Source organism: Phaethon aethereus, assembly GCF_964289735.1.
Source record: "Phaethon aethereus genome assembly, chromosome: 18".
Lineage (NCBI taxonomy): Eukaryota > Metazoa > Chordata > Aves > Phaethontiformes > Phaethontidae > Phaethon > Phaethon aethereus.
In genome coordinates this window covers 7,255,663-7,281,200 of record NC_138594.1, presented here as the reverse complement: position 1 = coordinate 7,281,200, position 25,538 = coordinate 7,255,663, and the positions used below count along the sequence as shown (strand labels likewise).

Below are 25,538 nucleotides of genomic sequence, written 5' to 3'. Positions count from 1 at the left end.
AGACGTTGAAGAAATTAGACTAACCCGTGATGCTGGAGTGCTCCAGGGAATTAAGTGTCCTTAGATTAACCAAAAAGCAAGGGTTAACAATTCTAGCCAGCAAAAAAAGACTTTCTTCTTTTTGGTGGCCACCTGTGGACACGACCTCTAAAGGCTCTTCTGCAGCCAGATGCCTCCTTTCCTCCCCAACAGCCCAGTGAGACACCAGTTTACGGGATGAGCACTCACAGGGGTGGCTTCTGCAGCTTTAGGGCTTGCATTCTTTTTCAGGAAAACAAAGCTCCCATCCCAGCTCAGTGTATTCTCTTCAAGTCCTCGTAGCCAAATGGCCCACGCATGAACTTTGCACTGCTAGGAGACATCTAATTGCAGAGGCCTCATGACCTAGGAAATCACTACCAAATACTTTAAATGCCGCTGGCATCTTGACTGCAGCTCTTTCTTCTTCACACAAACACTGTCCTTAGCTGTTCCCTGCGTGGCTGCAAGACTTTCGAGCCGATCAAGTGCAAAACCCTTCCACGCGAAGCTCCCCCAGCCTGTATTGCACGTGGGAGGACGAGGAGAGCCCTCAGGCTGCTCTGCAGCTCCAGCACGGAGCTCCCCTTCCCCACCAGTGCCACGGACCCACACCAGCCACCGCAGGGCTGCGCCGCACGGGCCAGGACCCACGGCGTACAGCAACAAGGAACCAGGCAACGCAGACCCTGGAAGCCTTACATACGTACTCTCTGCGTATTTATTGCGAAATAAATTACAGCAGCAATCCTCCATCTAAGTAAGGGGAAAGTCAGCGATTTCTTTGCGAACGCATGCTCTGGCAGGCAGAGCAGCAGCTGTTACCAGCAGATGTGAAGTCTTCTCATGGGGCTGGGAGAGGAATGAGCAGCTGAGACAGTACACCACTGTCCAAACCAGAACGTGGCCAGGCTGCCGCCCCGCTGCACGGCGTGCCAGCACCTCTCTGAGCAGCTCCACTATCAGCACAGTAAAACCTACCGAGGTCAGCTCGGTTTTGGACCACAGAGGCCAGCACCGCTGACTGTTCAACAGCTACAGTACACTGGGAGCCTCTTTGCTAAGCTCTAATCCTGTCCAACGTTGCTTAATTTGGAAGAGGACAAAAGTTCACAGCTTAAAATAGTGCATTTCGTCCGTCAAGCTTTTCAAGCTTAGAGAGCTTGAAGACACTCTGATGGTCCTGTCTGAATGCGAGTGTCTGGCCAGAAATGGGAGCACAGGTCCTTGACTGGGGGCGGTTCTGGTAGACCTGGGTAGACCTAGACCTAGCTAGACCTAGACCTCCTCTGCACCCTTTTGAGAAAGCTTTCCTCTGCTCTGAGAAGGGGGAGAAATGGTTTGTCATAGCCAAGAGGAGCTTTGTGCTTTGTCAATGACCCCCTCTCCAGTTCATCACCGCCAAGGAAGTTTGTGTTGAGGAGTTTGCTTTCAAGAAGAGACTTTCCAATCTGAGTAACCCTGGGCTGAGAAAAGCCAGGGATGAGTTGCCTCAGGGAAGAGAGGAGAGGGCTGCAGAGCCGGGTTTACAGCCTCCCTCCTCCCTTTGGCAGCTTTTTTAAGGGAGGCTCTCCCTTGAAGCCTGCCTGTTAGTTGAGAAAAGACAAATCTTGCAGCATCCCTTGCAAACAAGCCACTAGAAATGAGAAAAAAACGGAGGAGGTTGAGGTGCTGGAAACCAGCCTCTATTTCTACGCTGCTCAGATGCCAAGTGTAACTTTCCACTTGGAGCCCCCGGGCACTGCCAAAGTCTACAGCCCCTTCAGACGCCACAAACACTCCCTCCTTCAGCCGTTCCAGGACAGGCAAGGCAACAGGCGCTGGGAGGATTTCCAGCCTTGGAAAGGAATACACACAGAAAATATCTTCATTTAGAACGGAGGAGTATGGCTCAAAAATAAAGAGGGCTGCCAGACATCACTTTATTTAGGAGTGTGGCTGCAAAGACAATCCCACATGGATTTGGTCAGGCAGGAGACTCCATCACCTACAAGCCCACCATCCTGATGCTTCTCTTAGGTGTCCAGGGCTTCCAGCGAGCCAGGACCCCTCTCCACCGCTCCTCCTCTTGCTGCTTCCATGCTTGTGGCACTAAAAGCCTTGAACAGAGGCACTCGGGGTTGAATTCCCCTTCCCTAACTCAGTGTTCCTCACCAGAAACCTTTGTGCTTTAGTTTGCAGACAACGCGTTCGCCGGTGTGACCGTGCTGAAGACCGCTCACCTGGAGAACAACCGGCTCACCCAGCTGCCCCGCAACTTCCCCTTCGACAAAATGGAGACACTGATGCTCTCCCGAAATGCCTGGCACTGCAATTGCCAGCTAGCACACCTGCGCAAGTACGGCACCGCGCGCCCCTTCCCTCCCCGCATTTCCCGGGGTCTCCTTGGGGGTCTCCTCGAGCTGTGCCAGGCAAGAGGAGGCTGCCGAAGGCTGCGCAGGCGCTCAGCAGCTCGCTCTCCAGCCTGTCCTCCCCGTTCATGGTGTGAGTGTTGCCCATGATGGTTTGTACCTCCTGTAAACTCCTGGTCTTCCTTCTCCCCATGTCCCAGGTGGCTGAAGGGCAATCACACCCGCACCGATGAGACCTGCTCTACGCCCGCGCAGTACCGGGGGCAGTCCATCAGAGACACCCCGGCCCTCCGCACCTGCAAGCTCCCCACCAAGAGGTCCAAGAAGGGAAGCCGCCATTAAACACGTAAGATGGTTCCTAGAGCCGCTTCCTACCTTTTAGCTTTTAGCCTGACTTACAGCAAACCCTGATGCCACCACAGGTACGGGGGACTTTTGTCTCTGACTTCAGTGACACTAGGGTTTGGCTCAAAACAGCTCATGCATTCACCCACCGACGCCTCCGCTCAGAGCTACTCCACCTCCTGGCAATACTGGGCTCCACGGGCTCCCAGAGCAGAGGCTCTGCCTGGAGCATCGGGCATGGAGTCAAGCCTGTAAAACAAACACGGGGCTAAAGACAGGCCTGGGGCAGCAAGCAAGGGTGAAACATGTAATTAAGTGTCAAAACAAGGGTGGATTTAGCCCACTCTTACCCTGAGCTGGGATCACACAGGCTTTACTTTTCTAACTGATTGGAGATGCTCAGCCTTTTGCCCTAATAAAGGTCCTCCAAGTCTGGTTTGAAACCCAGGGCAGGGCATTGCTGGGAAATCTGGCCCCAGGCTGCCCAGCCCATATGGAAATAGATGTCTTCCACAAGGAGCCGTTCCCAGTCCAGCACCTGCCTTTCAGCAACTACAATTCCCATCCAAGACACTCAGGTATTTAAAAGCAAGGGCTGATGCCTTCAAATGAGTGTCCCAGAAGGGGAAGGTTCGAGACAGCAAATATTCTTTGAATAAAGTGTTCTGGGCCAGAAGGTGATTCAGAGACAGGGCTGACTTTCCCTTGAGCAATGAGCTTGCTGACATCTACCAATCCAAACACCAACTGTGAAAACCTACCACACAAACATCTTCCACAGCTGGAAACTACCAAGAGTATCAAATTCAGCGCAGAGAGTGGTGAGAAAGCCACAACTGTCATCACTCCATCCCAAGCATTTTCCTTTTCCCCATCCCAGGATTAGGTCTGGAGCTTGTATGGATTCCAAAGGACTTTGGATGAGCCTGCAAGTTTGTAAGGTCTTGGGAGAGGGACCTTTGCTCATTTGTTAAGTAAAGTGCAGTGACCTTGCACCGCACAGTATGAACAAGGGCTGTCACTGTGCCCTTTCATAACAGAAAGGACGAGGCAGAAGCCCGAAGCCCAGTTATGGCTGTTTGGTCCCCGGTTCACTAAGGACATGCAAAACAGGATGGAGAAAGTAAATTTATGACCAAAGTGTCAGGGATAATGCCAGCTGCTCCGCGCCTTCCTAAAGTGGTTTTTTCTTTCGCAGTGCCAGAGGTTTTATGGATTAGAGATGGAAATACCAGTCGTTCCGTATAGGGCGGGTAAAGTTCCGCTCTAAGGACACAAAAACTTCAGTTTTCTAAACCACAATACTTAAATGTATTTTATTTACAGGTCTGGCCCTTCTTAACCTTCTTCTCTCCCTGCCTGACCTCAATTCCAGTTCACTTCTCCATGATGAGAGTAAGAAAACCATGACAATAATACCAGGTTTTTCTATAGCACCTTCCACCCAACTCTCTTAAACAAGTTTACAAGTGTTAATGAAAAAGAAAACTACTTACTCCAGTCTTGCAGAAGACAAAGCTTGGTACCTTCAGGTGTGAGTGTCAAAATGCAGGCACACAAACCCACTCTGGTGTGGTGACGCAATTTTAAGGAACATGAAGTACCTCTGATGCCTCTTGAGAGCCAGGCAGCTTTCTCAGATGTCAGCTATGGGGGTCTGTATTTCAGGGATGACCAGTGACTTGGGTCACTGACGATATTTCAGATGAAAAGCTGCTTGGCTGTTTCTAAAAATCTACCTGCCCTGGATTTCCAGAACCGGCGCACCAGAATAATTCACTACTCTTGAAAATTTCACTCTTTGGTTTCTTCCTCTATCAAGGAAGTGCTCACTGACCGTCAACACTTTGGGTAAGATACTCAAGAGTCACATAGAGGGTTGGCAGAAGAGGTCAGAGACAGGACTAACCCATCTCCTCTACTGTGGGAACTCGTAATGGCTCCTTGACTCCTAACTCTTCACTTTCAAGGATGGGCTTCATTCACTCACTGTAAAAATAAACAGACAATTTCTAGAAGTTTACTACCTGCTGGAAAAATCCCCTTAAACATGTGGCCTTTTCTCTTTTTTTCCCCCCTAGCAGGCCCCGGTACGGCCTGTCCTGGTGACCGGTCACTTCAACCATCAGAAAACTACTGACTTCTGAGTCCTTCCTTACGCTTCTCCTACCTGTCAGGAAACACTTCTGATATATCCAAACACCTCCAGCCTTCCGAATCCCCGCTTCTCTGCTGATCGCAGGATGGAATCCACCTTTCCAACCTTTTCCGACATCTATATATTTTAAAAGAGGCATTTTTAAAAACTAAACTATGCATGACCATACTAAGACAAGCTAAACTAGATCCTGCCGGTAAAACACAGTCATCTTTCCCAGAGGCAACGTAACCCACGTCCCCGATCAACCAGTTAGTCGCTGTCTCTCCCTTTCCAGTGGGGTGGAAGCAAGTGGGAAGGTAGCAGCATCCCTCCCCCAGCTGCTTGATCAGGAAAATTGGTCTCAACCCATGCGAAGAGACTCCTCTGCCTTCCCACGGAGGGGATCCCTGCAGGCCAGGGCTGAGGGGGAAAGGTGAAGCAATGCCCAAGAACGTGTGGCCGTGAGACCGAGCTGCTCTTTCACACCGAAAGGCAGCAGTCTCTCCAGGTCGGCCAGAAATCCTTTCAGCGAAGCAGTACTGGGAAACCCCGACAACCAAGCCACCCGAAGACTGGATTCCCTCCCACTCTGTGGGGTCTACCGAGACGCGCGTACGTCCGAGAGGAGAAGGTGCGCACCGTGCAGCCTGGCTTGGCCGCCCTCCTCCTCCCTCCGCCCAGACTCCAGAGGATCTAGCAGGACACCAGGATGACTGTGGTTTATTGTCACGGCTATTACAATACCACAGTTGCAACTTAACTGTGTTTTTTAATCCTAAAGAGTTATATAAATATATGTATATTTATTCCTCTGTAACTGAGTGTAAATGACCTTTAAGAGGATGAAAACTCCTCTGTCTCCTATATAGAAATCAAATTGTATATTTTCTTATGTACATCTTCTGTATAAAGCTCTTGCTGCAAAGATGAAGTCAACAAGTCTCCCTGTGTCTGGCTGAGGGCTGGGGGATCAGAAGTAACACGAGACCGGTGGTACAAATATAGACTTAATCCTCTTTATCCTATGGGCAGAGCAACTCTTTGGGAGGGTTTATATTATTTCTCTCTCTACAAAGCAGGAACACGTGACCTCTAACGAGTCCTGGGCACTTGCAGTAATATTTTGTGAAATATTTTGTGAGGCCAAGCTCAAGCCTACTATAAAAATAGGTAGCCGTCACCTGGCAGAGTCTGCGCAACGGCACCAGGGCTGTCCCTGGTGTTTTCAGCTCGGCATTAGAAGCATCACACCCAGGAAAAAACCCTGGCCGCCCCCGAGACGGCTCCGGGACAGATGCCCCGGGCTCCCCCGGTCATCCCTGCAAAAGCCTGGCACAGTCGGGGTCTGCCAACAGGAACGCCCATCTGACCCCCAGCCCCGCGTGTTGGTCCGCCACGACAGCCTGCTTCCTCCGCGCAGGCACGCGGCGCGGCACCCGAGTTATCGCCTTTAAAGTAAAACAAAAAAAGCCCCTTTTTTGGCTCGGCCGCTCGCTCACAGGCACGCACGTGCAGATGGCAGGGCTGGCCTACGGAAGGTGCCACCCGGACCGCCAGCGCCCCAGGCGCTGGTGGCCTGTCCCCCCCCCCCCCCCCACGCAGGACGCGCCGACGCTCACGCACGGGCGGAGGGCGCAGGGATGGAGCAGCGGCACGCGTGCCCCGGCGCGCGCTGCCCTCCCAGCGACGCGGTGCCCGGCGCTGCGCGTGCCGGCGGCACCGCTCTCACGTGCGGGCGCTCAAACGCTCGGCGTGCGCCACGGACGTATCCGCGCGCAGCCCGGGGTGGCGAAGGAACCGGGGTGGCGAAGGAAACCTGGCAGCTCCACAGCAGGATGAGCGCATGCACCCACCCGCACCGGCACAAACCAGCGGCGCCTCGTCCGTAACCGTTCATCCTTGCAGCACGTACAACAGAAGCGTTTGTAAAAGCTCGGAAACGCACCAGCAGACGCTCCGTTTACGACGCGGAAAGCAACGTCTTCTCTTCTTACACAGCTTCCCCCTCCAGGCACCCCACCAGCGACCAGGCAGAATCCCCCTTCCTCCCCCCAGCCCCTCCACGCCTTCAGCCCTCAGCCTGGCCTCGCGCCCACGGTCCCATCACGCCTGATCCCAGCGGCTCCGGCACCGCTGCGGCGCAGAGATGCCCAAAGTCGGGGTCTCACCATGACAAACACCACTGGCAGCTCTAGCCACAGCAACCACGACTCACCACGATCTCCGGCATGTGCATCCTGGTGATAATCATCTTCATGACCTCAGGGGGAACAGGGGAACCTGCAATGATTCCTGGAGGAGAGAGGAAAAGATGACCGTCTTGGAAACCATCTCTTTATTCCCAGGAGTGGTCTCTCAGAACGTTCTGCACTCCCAGATTTAAATGCTGGCAAGACCTTTGGGATACACCGGTTCCTGTCAAAATACTTTCTATTTTTATGGGTACAGGTCCTAGTTATTCCAGAAGCAAAGGCTGCAGTGAAGCCGGTTTGCCTGAATGTATTAAGGGCTGGCAGACTTAACTCGTTAGGAAAATAAACTCTACAGCACAAACCTAGTCCAAGCTGCAGTTCCCGAAACGGTAAGAGTCAGAGCAGAAAGAGGCACAGATTTTTAGCAGGACAAACACTCCCATTGATCACCACCACCATAAAACCAAAACCTCTCCTCCTGCCTTGCAGAGAGCAGCCCTTCTGGGAGAGGGCAGACCTAACTTTCACCTGTTCCATCCCAGGATGACAGGACAAAAGAGTAGGGTAATATATAGCCTTTGCTGGGGAACAAGATGAGACAAGATCATTTTTCACGTAAACAGAGATGATTAGGTAATCTGCTTAAACGCTTCTTTATTCTCCAGCACCATCTTCTCTCCGTCCCGCCATTGCCTCAAAGGGCTGGTGGTCTCCCCGTTTCGGCTCAGCTATTTCCGAGGCTGTCCGCGACAAGAGAGAAAGCTCCAGCACACGTCATCACACCCTCTCCAGCGTACGTCATCACACCCTCTCCAGGGCTTAGATGAATGACTTCAGAAACAGGCAGGAAACTTCAGAGAAGCCGCAGAGTAGCTCTGCTTTAGGGACTGCAGCAGCCTAAAGCACACAAAGCATCTGCTGCCACACGGTGGTGGCTGGCGAGACGAGAGTTGAGCCAACCCAGGCTATTCCTGGTGCCTTCCCTTGCGGGTAAAACAGAAAGGTCCTGCCTTAAGATGAAAGAAGGGTCCTAAAAATACATAATTCTTGAAGGAAACCCCAAGGAAAGGAAAGGAAAGGAAATGTAGCATCAAATTAACAGTGAAACACAAGGCTCGTGCAACTAAACTCTTCTCTCCAGGAGAGCCATTTGCTCGCAAAGCTTAATACAGCCTCCCAGCAGGAAATCAGTAATACCCAGTTTCTCGGGATTCTTCCATTTGAGTTCTGAGACTTACCTCCCCGGAGAGTTGACAGGTCGTAGGAGTCAAAGTCTGGCTGGGAGAGCATGTCTATAAACATGGTTGGCGTGCCATGTAGAAAGGAGCATCTTCAGGAAGGGGAGAGAAAGGCAGAGCTGGAACCAGGGGCAGCCCCAGCTCAGCACCCCATCCCGTCCCACCGCACACGGGGCTGCGGAGCAGCAGCACGGAGGCAGGCACTACAGATGTGCCCTTCATCCATGCACGTATACAGACGTACATATAAAACCATATATAAATATCCATATATGTGTGTATTATGCATACACAATGATAGCTCTTTTGCTTTACAAGCTACACACGAAGAACAAGTTGGAAATGCAACTATCTCAGCAGCAAAGCTGGACTTGGAGAAGGAGGGCAGGTGGTTAGGTGTGAAAACACACCAGCCACAGCAAACCGAGATGCCGCTATACTTTCCAACCAAAGCCCTATGGTGACCTGAAGGATCCCTTATTTTTGGGAAAGAGAGAAGTGCAACAAATTCCCAAGTGCAGCTGAAAAGGCCGGATTTAGGCTCCTGAAGTGCCCGTGCGAGTATGTGCACCAGCAAACCTGCCTCTCCCATCGTGCGAAGGAAGGGCATGAGCAACAGCCTGGCAGGCGAGACAAGGGAAGAAAGCATCGCCGTGAGGCGACGGACTCCTCTGCAGAAAGACACAAACAAACTCTCACTTCTCTTGAGACACTGCCTCCAGAGCAGCCTTCCCCTCGAAGCTGGGCGATGAGAAGACGCAGGAGGACCCGTGCAGAGCCATCACCATGCAGCCTCCTACCGATGCCAGGCAGTGATAAAGGGGTGCGGGGAGGCCAACGCGATAGTCCTGGGATCAAGCCAAAGACACCAGTGAGGAGAGGAGATCTTCCAGTCCGTGACTAGCCCATCTCACTGCTGACAGGGAAAGATCTGAACAGACAAGTTTTCCCTGATTCACTGAAAACTCGCTGGAAACCTGACACTCATCCGTGTTCCCAATAGGTGGAAACATGGCGCTGATGCTTCCTGCCTTTGCTAAAAAACAGTCTGGGAAGTTTTTAATGCCAAAATTTCATTCCGTAATTGTCCAACGTCTTTTCTTTGCTGGACTTTTTGGTCTGGTATTGCTTACACATTATTTTATGATATGCCAGAAGAGAAGAGTGGTAGTGGAATGACCTCACTCTTCATGAGGCATGAAATACGCAGGAGTTAGCACATGCTATTAATTTTATTTTGTCTTTAGAAACACCAAAGGCTCTGAGGACTGATTGCAGCAACCCATCTTTTTTCTGGATCAAAGCTGTTGTGTTAGAAGTAACTACTTCAGAACTTAAAAAGAAAATATTTGCCTTTAACAATTTTTAAAACAAACTACAAATAGAAAGGTCATAGCCTGATAAGAGTTACGAGACTGTATACATGTGTCGTGGTTTTACCCCAGCCAGCAACTGAAATGATGTAAAAAAAATTAAAACCTCATTCAACAGGTTTCGAAGCTAACATCCAGAGTCTCATAATTATTTGAAATGAGTATTCACCAAAATGAAAAGTGATTATGTTCACAATTTCCCCCCCACAAAAAGGTATCTTTTTTTTCCTCCCCAAAACCACTTCACACGAAGCTAAAATGAAACATCTCCACTGAAATGAAAAATGTTATGCACGAGTATCCCCCAATGTCATTTGCAGCAAAACATCCTGCCCTTCTGCTGAGCAAGCACCAATGCTCTCCACACACGTGGTCTCTCTGCGGCAGCGGAGACCACCCCAAACTCTGTTCTCCCCGAGACCCACCTGCTGTGTGATCCCCAGCCTCAGGCCGATCAGATTGGCATTATTCACAATGTTCCTGTGAGAGAGGGTGGCTCCTTTGGGGCTTCCCGTTGTCCCCTGAAAGACACAGGGCATTACGCAACGATGCCGCCTTTTCTGAGGATGAGCTACGCGTCCTCTCAGGGGCGACTTCCCCAGCAGGTTCTGGGGTCATCTTGCACTTCATTCTCCATCCCGACCTGGGAGACTTTATCTTCTTCTTTAACAGCATCTTAATCCCAAGCCAAACAAAAAAACGGTCCAACTTCAGTTGCACAGAATTCACGCGACAGCCTCGCGTCTCCGCCAGCCCTTGAGAAAGGGCTGAGCAGAGAGAATGGAAGAATCAAGGGGAAATGCTAGAACATTTCCTCCATCCTACAGCAGAAGATGGAACCAGGGCTTGGCCTCAGAGGGCAGAAGGCAAAGGACACAGGATGCTCAGCACTGCACACATCTTTCCCTGCGTCCCCAGCACGGAACACAACCACGAGGCATGGAGCGGGCAGAAGCACCTACCGAAGTGAACTGGATGTTGATGGGCTCGTTGCAGGAGAGCGTCCGCTGCACGGCTCTCAACCGCTTCATATGGCTGCTGTCCCCCGCCTGCATCACTTCATCCATGTGGAAGGTGCCAGGCAGCTTGGAGTCCACTGTGATGACAATGGATAAGTCAGGTAGCCTGGTAGAAAGAAAAATACCATCAGCCACAGCGGAGCAAGGAGAAAACTGCCTGGAGAGCTGTACAGGGGCCAGGGTGAGCCTCCAGGACAGCCTAACCCGTCCCCTCCAGGTGAGACCCTGTGCGCGTCCTCCTTCCGCTAGAGCCTGTGCTGGGCAGCTGAGAGGACACACGGCAGGACACTGCTGTGAGGTCAGTGCAAAGACACCAGATGTCCCCAACTCACCTTTTGCTCTTTATTCCCCCTGGACTGGATTTTTCTAGCTCAGGACATGACTGCTTCAGAATATCGTAGTATTTCTGTGTTTTAAATTGAGTGGGAAACACCAGTGCCTTACAGCCAACCTGTGAAGGGAGACAGAAGCTCATGAGAAGTCAGATCGGGTTGATGTTCAAGACACGGTAAAGAGCAGCCACCACCGACACAGGAACGTGCGCAGCCCCGCGACCCCGCGCAGCGAGCGTTAGCCGTTAACACCGCACCGGGATTTTCTCCATAGCTTGTTTCTGTAAGCACGTGGTACGACGAGCATTCTCCAGTGAGACTTTTTTAACCCTTCCTAGTAAAAGCCACGGTGTGCAGTGGTTTAAAGGTCCGCTGAAGAGCATGACATCACACTTTGCGCAGTGAGGGTGCAGCAGCCACCCTCCCGCGGTGGGGATGTGCCCCAGAGGTGGGGATGTGCCCCCGCGGGCAGGTTCACCGCGGGCAAACGCAAACCGAGCCCTCACAGCCGCGCGCTCCTAAAAGCCCGCGAAGGCAGGGCAGGGTGCTGTTACCGCACGCCCAGCGCCCCGGGTGCGGGGTGCTTGATCCAGGTGTGCGGTTGGTGCTTTGCTCCTCCCTGGCGTTCGGCTCGGGACGGGCTGGTTGCTCTTGGCTGGGCAAGAGAGCAGAGCTGCAGCCTGAGGTTCCCTCTTCTCCGAGGATCAACACTCCTCATTGCGAGCACAAGGCAAACAACTGATTTTTCAGATTAGGAGTCCCAAAATATGGGAAGAAAAAAAAAAAAAAAAAATCAATTGAGTGTATCTGAACTGAGGATGTTTGAGAAACTTTGGAAAAACAAGGAAACCTAAAGACTGACTCTCAGGTCAAGCCAAGGTTTTGTTGGTTCTTTGGGTTTTGTTTGTTTTGTTGTTTGGGGTTTTTTTTAAGGTGTTCTGTTTCCTAAGATTTTTCCACCTCTTTTTAAAGCATTAGCCATTTTGAAAATTGAAAAATTTTTCATTCAACCTTTAGATTTACACAATCCTGAAACAAAGCGCTTTAATTACTCAAAGAATTTCTATTTCTCTTTTAGCAGAGGAGATTTGCTGAATTTGACCCAGATTTGCAAACTACTTTCATCTTCCAAAAAACGCACTCTTGTCAAATAAATTATTTACATAAATGATTTACTGGGCTGTTTTCATTATTTTCCCAAGGTCCATGAAATAAGGAGACCAAGGCTATGCCAGTAAATTATTTGTAAGTACCCTCTGGGGTTTGTCAGAAGGGAGGACAAACATTTGCTCTATTTTCTGGAAGTCTGCCCAGAACCCAAGGGACTGAGTCTGGTCTGGGATGTTTTGGGCCTCTGTAACTTTTTACTATTAGTTCCTTCAAACCACTCTCGTGGTTGAACCCGCTTTGCAAAACAGAGGAGGAGAGGAGCTTGCAGGACAGACGCTACATGAGATAAAGGTCTCTTGTTGGGCATCTCCCACTTGGTCTCAACCTGAATGGCAGCGGATCCATCTTCAAAGGACCTGCCACATGAAAGCTGGCATCACTTTGCTTTGACAAAGCCCTGGAAATACGGGAGGAATCAGAAGAACGGTTACTCGGCACGCACCGCTGTGTATGCCAAAGGGAGGGAACCTGATGGAGCAAGGAAGGGACTGCACAGGCTGGCAGGATCTAACAGGCAAAGCCCGAAAGTCTTCAGGGGTTTTGTTGTGCAAGTAAACAAACACAAACGAGTAATTAGGGGAGTGAGGGACGTCAGAGATCCCAGTGCCAAAGATACATGGGAAAACTACGAACACTAGAAATCCTGGGAGGGCGAGACAGGCATAATCCCCAATGGAGCTGAAGCACGTTTCTGCTCTTACTCCATCAACACTCCAGATTTACACTGGAGGAGAAAAATCCGAGCAGAATCTGACACACAGAGATGGAAGGGAAGACAAAAGCCAGGTCTCACTAGGGAAAAAAGGAAAGTACTTTTACATTTACATTCAGTTACAGCCATTTACATTTCCAGCTGGTGAGAGAAGCAGGAGGACATCCACACTGGAAGAAATGTGCTTCACTGCAGCACTGCGTTTAATCCCAACGTGTGAGAACAGGAGTGACACCATAAGAGGATTAAATGAAGGATGAAATGGGAACTCAAATTGCAGCCCAGCAACCAAATTATAGAGTTACTGATGCAAAAGAAAAGTCTCTCTTTGTTGCTCGAAATGATCCACTTCTTTCTAGATAAAGCCAGAACTTGGATGGTGCTGGTTCCAGCTCTTCTGATATCAGCCTTTGATTTAAAGCTCAACAAACCACAGATGAGCAAGTTAGCTTCTTAATCCTAGGATTAATTTCTAGTTGTCAAATGTTTAGCAGCCCAGATTCCTCATTACTGGAGCTAAGGAGCCAGAACTGTTTAAACTGATTGGTGCTCTGCACATTGCAAACTCAAACCCAGGCATGTATATCACAGAATCACAGGATCATTAAGGTTGGAAAAGACCTTTAAGATCATCAAGTCCAACCATCAACCCAACACACCGTGCCCACTAAACCATGTCCGAAAGTGCCACATCCACACGTTTTTTGAACACTTTTAAAGGTGGTGACTCCACCACCTCCCTGGGCAGCCTGTGCCAATGCTTGACCACTCCCTCAGTAAAGAAAGTTTTCCTGATATCCAGTCTAAAGCTCCCCTGGCACAACTTGAGGCCATTTCCTCTCGTTCTATCGCTGGTTACTTGGGAGAAGAGATCAACACCCTCGTCGCCACAACCCTCTTTCAGGTAGCTGTAGAGAGCGATAAGGTCTCCCCTCAACCTCCTCTTCTCCAGACTGAACACCCCCAGCTCCCTCAGCTGCTCCTCATAAGACATGTGCTCCAGACCCCTCCCCAGCTCCGTTGCCCTTCTCTGGACACGCTCCAGCACCTCAACGTCCTTCTTGTAGTGAGGGGCCCAACACTGAACACAGGATTCAAGGTGCGGCCTCACCAGTGCCGAGTACAGGGGCACGATCCCTGCCCTGCTCCTGCTGGCCACACTAGTGCTGATACAGGCCAGGACGCTGTTGGCCTTCTTGGCCACCTGGCCACACTGCTGTCTCACGTTCAGCCGGCTGTCAACCAGCACCCCCAGATCCCTTTCCGCCGGGCAGCTCTCCAGCCACTCCTCCCCAAGCCTGTAGCGTTGCATGGGGTTAATATGAGGGTAATGAGCCAGCCACAAGCAGACAGCAGAAAGATGTCAAGCAGTGGCAATACCTAGAACCTAAACCAGGTTAAACTCAAAGTTAGCAAGGCCTAGGACACATCTGGGAAGGAGAAAACAAGCTACCAAGTAGGCTGGACCTTTCTGAGTCTTCTTCCTTTCTACCTTCAAGGTTAAAATCCCATATGGTGGTTGTTGCCCTGAGCAGGAGTAGGCAGGATGGCCCTGAGTCAGGCAGGATGGCCACGTGGTGCCCTCCCTCCTGGGCAGGCTGGAGCATGTGGGCAAGTTAGAACTGATTTAAGACAGATGTTGCCTCTAGAGATTGCAGTCATGCTCTGCTATTAGTCTCTGCTGTCCTGGCTGCCAGCTTCTTCCTGGCTCAGGTATTTAGTCTTCCCTTGTTTTCCTCGTTCCCTAGTAAACAGCCGCTGGCAGATATGGTTGTTATTGGTGTAATATTGGCAGTACCTGGTTGTTAGCAGAGGGGGAGGGATGAGAAGGATGCAGAAGTCTATCAGACAGGGTGGCAGCCAAAGGGAACAGCAAACGCGGCCACTTAACTGCAGCTTCATCCCCTCGGTCATTGCGTGGTGGCGTTCCCTCTGCATGGCCACCACCAGCCCCGCTCTCCAGACAGCTCTCCCTGATACACCCAAGTGCTTAACCAGAAGCTCATCCATACCGTGTCCCACTTTAAGACAGCTGCTTGTATGTGTTCTCATAACGAATCAATTAGCACTACCAGCAAGTTCCATACAAACCTTCCTGATGACAAACTCCAGCTCAAGGGCCTGGTAGGCTGGATTCACAGATACCTTAAGAGGGAGAAACAAGAACGTTCATCAGGGTTACCCTTGCCTTGAAAACCCTCTCCCCTAAAATATATATTCCAACAGAAAAGTTCTCCCAGGGACAAGCCGCACTCGAAGCCTCTCCTCCTCTCCAACACGCAGAAGTAAGAGCTCCCCACTGTAGGGATTTCACATTCACCAGAAAAATTAGCTGAATCCTGTGTTTGCATGAAAGAAAACTATCAGAAAAGAGACTTATGTGAGGTCAGATAGTCACAACAGAATTCCAGGAACCGAAACCAGACCTTCTGTCTCCCAGGCATTCAATCCACTGAACTGAAGACTCAAAACTCAAAGGCAAGTCAGGTTTCTTAACAGACAATCGTGAAAATACCAGCTTTCTCCTGTCCAACTCTCCACAGAAGCAGTATTGGCCACTGGAGTCAGGTTCACATCAGATTCATACTCATTCACCCTGTTACTGTGTCTGAGCAGACACCAGGATGAACCCCGAGAAGGTACAGTGCGGTCCTTACTAGGGTGCACGGTCTAAGTAAGACACATTTTGGTGAATGTGCCAGGTCATACTCTCAAATGAAAATCAACTTTGGGGGATATGCAGCTCGGACTACGTGGGCATTTACACCATGAAGCAATACAGGTCCTACTTAGGAGGGATCTAAATAACTGTTTATAATTTATAAAGACTGATCTTGTTTAAATACCAGATTCAGCTATAGCCAACGTGCTGGATAAGAGCATGGAATAAAGGAGACAATAAACTTTACTCTCCAGTATCTCCTGTTGCTTCTTTGTCTCCATTTCCTTTCCCAACAGACTACTAACAACCCAGACACGGCGAACTCCTTACCAGGATGATTCCTGCCTGAGCAGTTGCAAACTGCATGAGAACCCACTGGTACATATTGGGACCCCACATTCCCAGTCGGTCTCCCTTCTTCAGGCCAAGAGCCAGAAGCCCAGCTGCCGCCCGGTCCACCTGTAAAGTGGAAGAGAAGAGCCTGAGGATGACACGCAGGACGCAGCGGGGGCTGTCTGTCTCCAGGCGCTGCTTTCTGGGGGAAAAGCATCGTCTTCACAGCTGAAAGCGGGCAGACCGTACCTCTGCTGCGGCGGCACCTCCTGAGCGCAGACCTTAGCAGGTTGGCTGAACCCATAAAAATAACAAGTGTGGGACAACACAACAAAGCAGGAGGGAAACCAAAATAGGCAATTATCTCCAAATAGTTGCAAATTAGTTCTTGCCCAAAGGCTGTTTAGTGCCTGGCTCCTCGTTGACTCAACTTAGGACTAAGCCTTACCCGCATGCTGGGCCCATCTACACCCTTGGGTCTGCCTCCGTTCTGGCATATCACTTACTTCCAAAAGGACTCAGGTGAGGAAAACTGTATCAAGTCATTTTTGACCAGTCTGGGGTTCCTATCCTCATTAACGTGCAGTCAGCCATTATATTAACGACTACTTTATTTTGCAAGATGGTAAGCGTGTTTCAGGTGTGCAGATGTATGCATAAATACTCCGAGGGATTCGGGAAAGTTTGTAGGACTTTGTTATGTTATTCTCAGATGAATTTATGAAATCCACCTTGTAGGAGATACGAATTTGAGGAATAGCTACTCTCTGTTTTAGTTCTGAATTACAGACTACTTTTTCAAATTAGGGTGAACACAGCTAATCTTTTTTATCTGAATGGATGTAGCCAAAACTCCAGTAAATCTCAAAAAACCTCAAATAATTCTTCCTATTTAAGATCATATCATACATTTAATAGAAACTTTCCAGGTCATTAGCCTTGAAATATTGCCCCTCCATTCAGAATACATATAAATATATATTTGTATGTAATATGCACACATACATACACATGTTTTTGCATACAATATTAAGACCAAGCCCTTGACGTTGCTCAGTTGCCTTTGTGCTTGGACTGGAAACCTCTACACACTCAGGACTTTTGACAGTCAGAGCAGAGTGACTAATACAAGAGCTGGAGACTACTCCAGCTGAGAAAAACACCATGACTCAGCCCAAAACACATCAGATAGGGGTGATAATTTTCAAGTATGAAGGGCCATTCTGGGATATTCAGCACAGATTTTATATACCCTACTTTCTCCCTTTGATGTCAAGACTCTAAGGAGGACAAAGGCAGCACAGACCCATCGGTGTGTGCTGGGGAGGTGCTATCACCCTCCGCTCAGAGCCAGGATGAAGATCTACATACGACCAACCTCACTCCTGAGCTGAGCGATGAAATCGTTTCCCATTTCTCCATCACGCCTGCTGCTGCCGTTATCCACCCACCTGGGCTCCCCGAGGGGCAAACCAGGCACTCACCTCCTCTTTGAACTGAGCAAATGTCTTCCGAACCCCATCTCGGCAGAAGACCAAGGCGTCACGGTCAGGAAACCGTGCGACAGTCTCATCCAGGCACTGGCCCATGGTTTTGGTGAGAAGAGGAATGTCCAAGGTCCCCTGGACATAGCTGTTGGTTGCCCTGTGGGAGGCGGAGGGCATCCCTGTGTGCAGGGCACTGGGAAAGAAAAGGAGAAGAGTCTATTTTTTAATATAACCCACCAATACAACTCTCCCCGTCTGGAAGGATTATCAACCTGCCGACAGTACCAGGAGTACTCGACGCACATCCCCACGCCGCTGGGAACCACAGGCAGCCGCTTCAGCAGGTCAAGATCAGGAAGACCTCCAAAAGCACTTGGAAAACACGTGCAGCAGCCAGGGGGGTCACTGGGCAGGCGGACGGCCTCGGTAACCCCAGTGCACCCACCCGGACCTGCCCACACCAGCAGGCAGCACAGGTAGAGCCTCCGTCCCTCCAGTGGAAACCTGGACCCTGCTCACTGGTGGGGAAGGAGCCTGCACCAGCCTTGCAGACCAGGCACAGCCATTCACCCGGGACATTTTGGGCTATCTGGACAGAAGATGGACTTTGCTGAGAGACGGCAACTGGCTTTGGTCTTTCCGCAACATTAAATAGTACATATAACTTGGAAGGAACGCAATCAAAACAGTTTGTAGGGAAATTCCCCCGACTGGCTTCACTCTGCTGTAAAGAGCAGACAATTGAGAAAGAGAAAGTTAAAATTAAAGTCGGAGATCTGTCATTTTATCAGTCTCCAGTCTGCAGAGAAGAGTCTAATCCTGCAGAATAAAAATGGTGTAGAAGAGTTCAAAGAAGGTGAGCTGTAACCGAAAGGCATTTGCAAAGCAACGGTCTGCACGCACAACAGCAAGCGGGCTGTACGTGCTTCACTATCTCTGCCAGCTGGACTGCAAAGGGTCTACGGTACTGAAGACAGCAGCAGTAAAACGAGGGGTCGCTGGCGCGATGAGGGGGGAGAAGCGCGGAGGGAAGAATACGGCAGGCTCCTGGGGTGCAGGAGACTGCGCCCGCTGCAGGGCGAGGAGGAGAGCGGGGAGGCCTTTCAGCTGGGCAGCACCCGGGCAGGGACGGCATGGCAGGGTCCTTGGGAGGAGCACGGAGACGTTGTGCCGGAGGCCGGGCTGGAGGGGGAACATCGTTAGGAGAGGCAGCGATGAGGAGATGTGGGCAGGGCGGTGGGGAAAATAATTTTTAAATCATTAAGGCTTTCACCGAGGTCTGACCATCAGTGGAAAAGCAGCGACCTCCCCTCAAGCCGCAGCTCCTGACCATCCGAGCGCTGCGGTTCTTGCCCCGGTTTCTCTCTCCACCTCCTCCTGCCCCGAGCCTCCCCCCACCCCAGCTGCCACCCCGCCACGCCGCCGTCCCCCCCGGGCAGCCCCCCGCCTTCTCTGTCCCCCCTCACTTCTTCCTCGCCTCCCTCCATGCTCTCAGCCCCTCCATTCCCACCTTAGGGGATGACCAGCAAGGGCAGGGTTAGGCGACGCTTGCGGGGTGCATAGCTTGGAGGCAATGCCCCGTGTTTGCTGACCCGGTGTATAGTGGGGGGGATCCCTGCCCTACAGAGGAAAAACAGCTCAGCCTGGACTCAATTTCCCCCCATTCGTTACGGGGTCAATATTCTGCAAAGACTCGGTGCTGTTTATAACAAAAGACTTGTTTTCCCGCCTACAAGAAACAAAACCTAGCGCGAAGTTCTCTGCAGCGTGGAGTTCCATCTCCAGAGCAGCACAAAACAAGATTTTCCCTTTTGGGGGGCAAGTTTGCTCTGAGAGCTGAGCAAATGGCCTGATGCTCCTTCCCCCACTGCTGTTCAGCAGATGGAGGGTTGTGCAACTCCCACTGTTCCCGATGTCCCTCCTAGCAGAGCTCTTGGGCAGCTCACATCAAGGCTTTAGGGCTGCCCAAGGAGGAGGAGGGGGGACAAGTGCTAAACATAACTATCTTTTATTGTTTGAAAGCTCCTGGGCGAGGCACATAGATAACCTAGGAGAAGAAAGCAAGCTCTGCAGAAGAAGAGCCTTTGTAAATACAGATTATATAAAATAAAGGTTGAAAAAGCTCTCCCTAACCCAAGGGAAGGATGAACACTCCTGGGAAAGCAGTAAAAGCCACTGCAGCCACAGCCACCGTCCCATCACCGTAGGGTAGTCTCAGACAAGCTGCTCCAACCGCTCACGCAGGCAGACGAGGAAACCGCAGGCTCTTGGCAAAAAAATGTTTAATGAGACAACCACACCCACATCTCCCTAAAGCCAAGTCTCTTCCAGCTGCAGCAGAGCCTGTCGCTAAACGCTCTGCTTTTCTCTGCCAGCTGAGGCACAGAGAGGTCCCTGCTCACTCCTGCAGCCCGAGAAGGGCTGGAGCGGCCAGAGAGCGGCGGCTGACCTGGTTGTGCAAGAGCACTTTCCCTGAGCACCGTCTCGGGGGTCACTGGGAGCTGAGCAAGCTCGGCACTGGTCACTGGGAGCAAGCAAACACAGGCATTTCATGGACTGCACAGTTCCTCTGGGGAACTTCCACCCAAGGAACGAACTGGTAAAAAATTTTGTCCAACGCATTGTTCTACCGCATGATTGAAAAACCAAAACCCCATCACAAAAAAAGAGACTGGAGAGGGGAGGAAGAATTATTAGAAAATTCAGATTGTGAGAAAATTCAATCAAAATCCAAAATGTCCAGCTGAAACAGTCTCCTGCTCTCTGCAGTCAACCTTCAAGAGGTACTTGCACACGCCTGCTTCGCTAATCAAAAGGGGGATATTTCATACTGTCATGTCTTGGCAAAGCACCAGGCAGACCAGACTTTCTGGTCTTACTCTCTCCTTTTTTTCCAGGCCTGAAGAGCCAAAGGTCTTCACTGGCCTCACAGGACCCAGAGTCTCACACTAAATGCAAAAAGGTGCAAAACCAGAGCCAAATGATGGTTCTGTCTCCAGTCCTCATGGCTACAGCTTCCTCCCTACCCCCAAACATGGGGATGAAAGAGCATCAAGGAGCAGTAAAAGATGATTTTATAAAGCCCTGCACTCCAAAACACTCTGAAAATACTGCTGGTTTTCCCCTCACGGTGTGAAAACACAGCTTGCTCTCAAAGGTCCCAGGCATTCACATCTTCAAGTGAAAGCATTGGTAGATTTGAAATTAGGCCCCAAGATATCTCATGCTCATAACCCAGAGTCACTAACTCCTCTCAAAGCGCTTGCTCACATGTTTCTTCAGATACATTAAGGAAACCAAAATTCACAGCTGCCATCTACTTTGAGACATCTACTTTTGAGCTGTCATCTACTATCTACTCCCTGGATTCTGGTCTGACGTTCGCACGTGCTTCAGCATTTCTGTATCACTGATCTCCTGGCCGTGGCAGGAGTGAAGGGCATGGGATAAAACACATCAGGCTGTTGGAAGCACTGGGCGTCAGGAATGGCAGGAACGAGGCAGATACAAGGTACATTCATTATCAATAGCATCATGCTGGAAATGATGTAGGGTTGGTGTCCCTCCCACCTGTAGCCAACAGCAAGTGTGTATATCTGATCTGAAAGAATGTATCAAGAGACCTCTACAAAGAAAGGGTCCAAAGGATTTAGAAATAATCTTTTTGTTCACCTTCATTACAGAAAATGAGTTATTCTCCCTCCACCTCCTCCTGTTGAAGCATCTGGTACTGCTGGACATAGAACAAGACCAATGGTCCAATGGGCTGATACTACAGCAGCTCTCATTCCCCGGCCTCAGCCGGAGGAGAGCAAATAAAACCCTGCATGCTCTCGGGTCTCAGCGTAGACTGTTAAACGCTACTCTTGGAGAGCACATGCCTTCTGTTGGCCACCCACTCCAGCAGCAGGACAGCCGGCGGTGCCCGCAAACCAGCCAGCCTCATCGTCGGGCTGCTCCTGCGGAACTCCGTAACCCCAGAGTTCAACAGTGCAACTGAACGGAGAAACACCAGAGACCTGGGGAAAACGCGTGTGTGTCCCCCCGCCTCGTGTGAAAAGCGGGCAAGCAGCCGAATCCTGGCGGGCCCAGAAAGCGCTCCTGCCCAAGGGCGGCAAGCAGAAGCCATCGGACTGAAGCAAGCACTCAGGACTAATCTTAGGAGCTCTGTGTATTTATCTCTGAATAGCCTCAACTAACATTATATAGTTGTTGATACAAGATAACCAGCTTCATTTTTCACCAGTCTCTATAGAAATTATCAGAAGGGATGAGAGATGAACACAAGGCAGAGGCACGAGCACAACCTCCTGTCCCCTACAGGGAGCACACGAGCGGCGAGCTCGGGCATCGACCCGACCTGTGGTGCCATCCCCTCTGCCCGTGGATGAAAGGCCCCGCGCTCCCGGGGCTTGGGAACTGTCCTGATGGCAGAGTTCACGCTCAGAGAGGTTCCTGGACACCCACCAGGAGCTTCTCCCTCCAAAGTAAGAGCTTTTGGGTCTTTTATGTAACACAACTGCAATAAAAGGGCGGTGAAAGTTAACCCTGCTCTGCTGGGCCCTTACCTCTTCATTACTCTTTAAAACAACCCTGTAGATTACAGAGTGAACCAGGTTCTGATTGATCGCTTTTTGTTTGGTTGGTTTGAGGAACGATCAAGTCCCCGGAGCTTTCAGACTCCAACTGCAGCAGACTTTTTGGTTACATTTTCCACTGCGCCTCTCTCCCCTCTGCACTTGTCCTGCCAAAAGGACAAATACTTCATAAAAACTTTAATAAACTTTTTTATGATGTTACTAGAAAGAGTTTACTCCGCTAAATATGTTGTCTTTTTCTCCAAGCGCTTTGTGTTCCTGCCTCTCAGTTTCACTCACAGTTCTGAGGTGGAGTCCAAACTGCAAACTTCGTCGTGCTTCCCTTCCGATCCTGCTTCCTAAGAACAAATTCCAAGATGGCAATCTTGGCTCCAGCTGCACACATGGGCTTCAGTCATCTCACTCCTAATCTCACCCAGCTGAAAAGAAACACCCGGATACCATGTGTGGAAAACAAGGGCTGCTCCCCACGATTCTTGGAGAGTTGCTCCCTGGAATTCATACCTCCCAGTGAGTATTAGGCTCTGAGTATCAACTAATTCTTCAAAGCCTTTCCCGAAGCCCGTTGCTTTCCTATTGCTGTTCTTTCCCACAAACTTGCTCCGAGGCAGCGTTGAAGAAAAGCAAGGCAAAGAACTGGCCTGACCGCCTGAACCCCAGAGCTCCTCGGTGCCCTGGACCTGCTGGCATCCCAGTGCCCCCCCAACCCTGCTGCCCCACAGGAGGCTGGGGACGCCGCCCAATGAAGCCTGCAGGTCAGGGTGCTGAGGGAGGACAGAGAAGCCGTTTGATGTGGTTCACGTTACTGCAGTCAGGATGGAGATGCTGCACGAAGAAAGTTCAGCCCTGGGCACATGTTCACAGCCCTTCACACTGCGCGTCCCTGCACCTCGGCCGCTTCCAGGCTGGGGTGGGCAGACGCAGGGGGTGCAACCTGTCTTCTGCCAATTTTGGGGGGCAGTGGGGTGGATAGGGGAGCAAAGGGACAACAACACACACCGAAAGCGAAACCTCCAACTGAACCTGCCCACCCTGCAGCAGCCACCCACTTGGGCTGGACAAACACTTTGCTCTGCAGCTGCTCTATAGCCCCCAGCATCTGTCACAGCTGGCCTCCAGCCCCTAGAGCCTCCATCCCGGTCCCTACAGCCCTCCATCTCCTCTCACCCATGGCCTCCTGTCCCCTATAGTCCCCCATTGCCTCTCCCCACAGCCCCTTGACTTCTATAGCCTCCCACTCCCTCTCTCCACTATAGTCCCCATCCCACCTCACCCACTGCCTTCCATCCCTCACAGCCCTCTATCCCCTACAACTCCCTATCCTCTATAGCCCACTCCCCCCGTCCCCACACTCTCTCTTCCCCGCAGCCCCTTCTCCCCGCACCCCAGCCCCCGTCCCTACCTGCCCGACGGGGCTCCCCGCCGCAGGAGCGGCAGCCCGCAGCGGGGGAGCGCTGCCAGCCGTGCCGTGGCCATGCCCGCGGCGGCGGCAGGACTCCACGCCCGCCCGGCCCGGCCCCGCCGCTCGACACACGCGGGGGCGGTGCGCACGGCGGCCCCGCTCCCGCCCCGGGCCCGCTCCCGCCCCGCCGGGGCTCCCCGCGGGAGGGGGGGAGCAGAGAACAAGCCCGTCCCGCGGGGGGCGAGCGGCAGCGGGCCGGTGCTGGCGGGGGCTCGGGCCAGGTAGAGCGGGGGAGCCCCCCACGGCACGTGGCTCGCCCCACGCAGCCCCCAGGGAACGCCCACCCGTCGCCCCCTCCGCCCTCCCCTTCTTCCAGGACGCCCCATCAACCGCCTCCTGCCCGCGACCCGGGGACGCCCCGCACCCCCGCTGCGGCGGACTTTGGTGTCTTGCTGTTCTCCATCCGTACTGCTGGGTGCCGGAGCCCTGGCAGCCGCTAATTGATTTCCAGCCCTATCCGCTTAATGAGTTACCACAGTCACGGCCCCACTGGCAGCTGTAGGCGCTCCCTGGCTGCCCGTGCCCCACTAAGGGAGGAAGAGGCACCAGGACTGCGGAGCTACCCCAGAGCAGGCAAGCCGGGACCCCCGGCCCAAGGGCAGCGGCATGGGCAGGCGCCCGGGCGAGGAGCGCTGCGGTGCTGAGCTCTGCCAAGCGCCCGGCACGGCCCCAGAACTGGTGCTGAAGATGTGACGCCCGGGCTGATCCCCGTGTATAAGATGACTGACAGCCTTTCTGAGCATTGCCTGCAGCAACGGCCCAAAGCTAATGAATCCTCGTGAAAGGGCTGGGGTATAGAGTATTTCCTGGGATCAAATTTATGTCTTTTAAATACCATATGGGCATTAACCAAACAGTGCTATCAGTGCTGGCCGGCAACACGGGCTGTGTCCGGCTCAACTGCTGGGTGACTGCTGGCTGCCATTTTGCAGCTCTGCCTGGGTGGAAGTTGGAGTTCAGTGTGTCTGGATACAGCATGCCCGTACCAGGTCGAGCACAATGGCACTGACGAACAGGGGCATGGATATCGGCCTCAGAATGGTGAATCTCAGACACCAAAGGCGTAAACTTGCTGGTAACACAGACGCATAGTGAAATACTGGCTGCAGCCAGCGCACCGGTGTTAGATACTTGGTTTTAGAAGCAGGAAGGATTTTCCCCAATGTGCGTCTTGTTCACAAGGAGTTTGTTTGGTGGCAGCGGTGACAGTGTTTTCTTTTGTTGAGGGAAGGGAGATTTTTGTCTTTGAAATGTGAAAGGATCGTGAGACCAAGATTAGATTGACAGCGTTCATCCCGCTTCCCTCAGCAGTTCCTGCTCCCGTCTCCGCGCTGATGTTCTTGCAACCTTCCTCTAGCAGAGCATGCAACTGTGTTACGGTCTGTCTGTCTCACGGAGGTCTGAAGTCTTCTTGGACGTGCACAGGAGCTCCATTTACCAGTCAGTCCCACTCAAATCAATAGCTAGGTGAGTTTATGCATTTCTACAGACAATGTAAGGCTGGATGACATTCCTGGCCAGAAGTTATCCTTCTGCTGTTTCAGCATAGAGCAATTGTCTTTGGCTGTACTTCAGGAGCATCAAAGTCTGCTCAGTGTTGTATAACCACAGAGAAAAAAACCCCCTAACATTTGGAATCCAAAAACCTCTCACGTTTAATATATAAAAATAAAGCTTTCAGTTTGATCTTCCCATGTTCTGATCAGCAGCCTACAGGGTGAATCCCGGTTAGGTATTAAACCAAGAATTATGCAGAAGTTAATGTGACCTTGACATTTGGGTACATTTGTTGGAGATTGTCAAAGCAAAAGCAGGCTGAATGAGTAACACTGCACACACCATTGAGTAATATATCATTTCTGTCTAACGAAGATTTAAAAATCTGCCTGCAGGAAGGTTTTGTAACCTATTTACACCCTCTTTCCTTCCACTGAGAGCCAAAGGCTCTTGGACTTGTGTAAACCCCGAGTCCAGAGGCACAGATTTCGGTCTCTGCAGCACTGCGCAAACAAAGGCCTTTTCCAGCCACGCAGGGGGTCTTGCTTGGGTGCCCCCAAAGCCCCTCCGGGTTTTGCCCTCGGGAACAAGCCTGCACGTGATGCCTCT

General features: G+C 51.5%; 2 protein-coding genes across 2 annotated transcripts in view; one reads left to right on the top strand and one right to left on the bottom strand.

The window, feature by feature from the left end:
• The window catches only part of ACSF2 (acyl-CoA synthetase family member 2), a gene marked incomplete at its 3' end in the record, with an annotated part of 35,337 nt that extends 11,754 nt beyond the window's left edge, over positions 1 to 23,583 (bottom strand). Inside the window, exons 1-10 of the mRNA XM_082008096.1 lie at positions 23,373 to 23,583; positions 17,370 to 17,565; positions 15,883 to 16,011; positions 14,982 to 15,035; positions 11,009 to 11,127; positions 10,620 to 10,782; positions 10,083 to 10,178; positions 8,984 to 9,132; positions 8,285 to 8,376; positions 7,070 to 7,146 (exon numbers count right to left, since the gene is read on the bottom strand). Coding sequence (XP_081864222.1) covers positions 7,070 to 7,146; positions 8,285 to 8,376; positions 8,984 to 9,132; positions 10,083 to 10,178; positions 10,620 to 10,782; positions 11,009 to 11,127; positions 14,982 to 15,035; positions 15,883 to 16,011; positions 17,370 to 17,565; positions 23,373 to 23,446 — 1,149 coding nt within the window. The 5' untranslated portion in view covers positions 23,447 to 23,583. The remainder of the gene's footprint in view (positions 1 to 7,069; positions 7,147 to 8,284; positions 8,377 to 8,983; positions 9,133 to 10,082; positions 10,179 to 10,619; positions 10,783 to 11,008; positions 11,128 to 14,981; positions 15,036 to 15,882; positions 16,012 to 17,369; positions 17,566 to 23,372) is intronic.
• Positions 1,975 to 2,711, top strand: CHAD (chondroadherin; the record flags this gene model as incomplete). Its single annotated transcript, XM_082008257.1, has 3 exons — positions 1,975 to 1,983; positions 2,193 to 2,356; positions 2,570 to 2,711. 3 exons carry the CDS (start codon positions 1,975 to 1,977, stop codon positions 2,709 to 2,711), a joined length of 315 nt encoding a protein of 104 aa, XP_081864383.1.
• Positions 23,584 to 25,538: the final 1,955 nt, after the last annotated feature.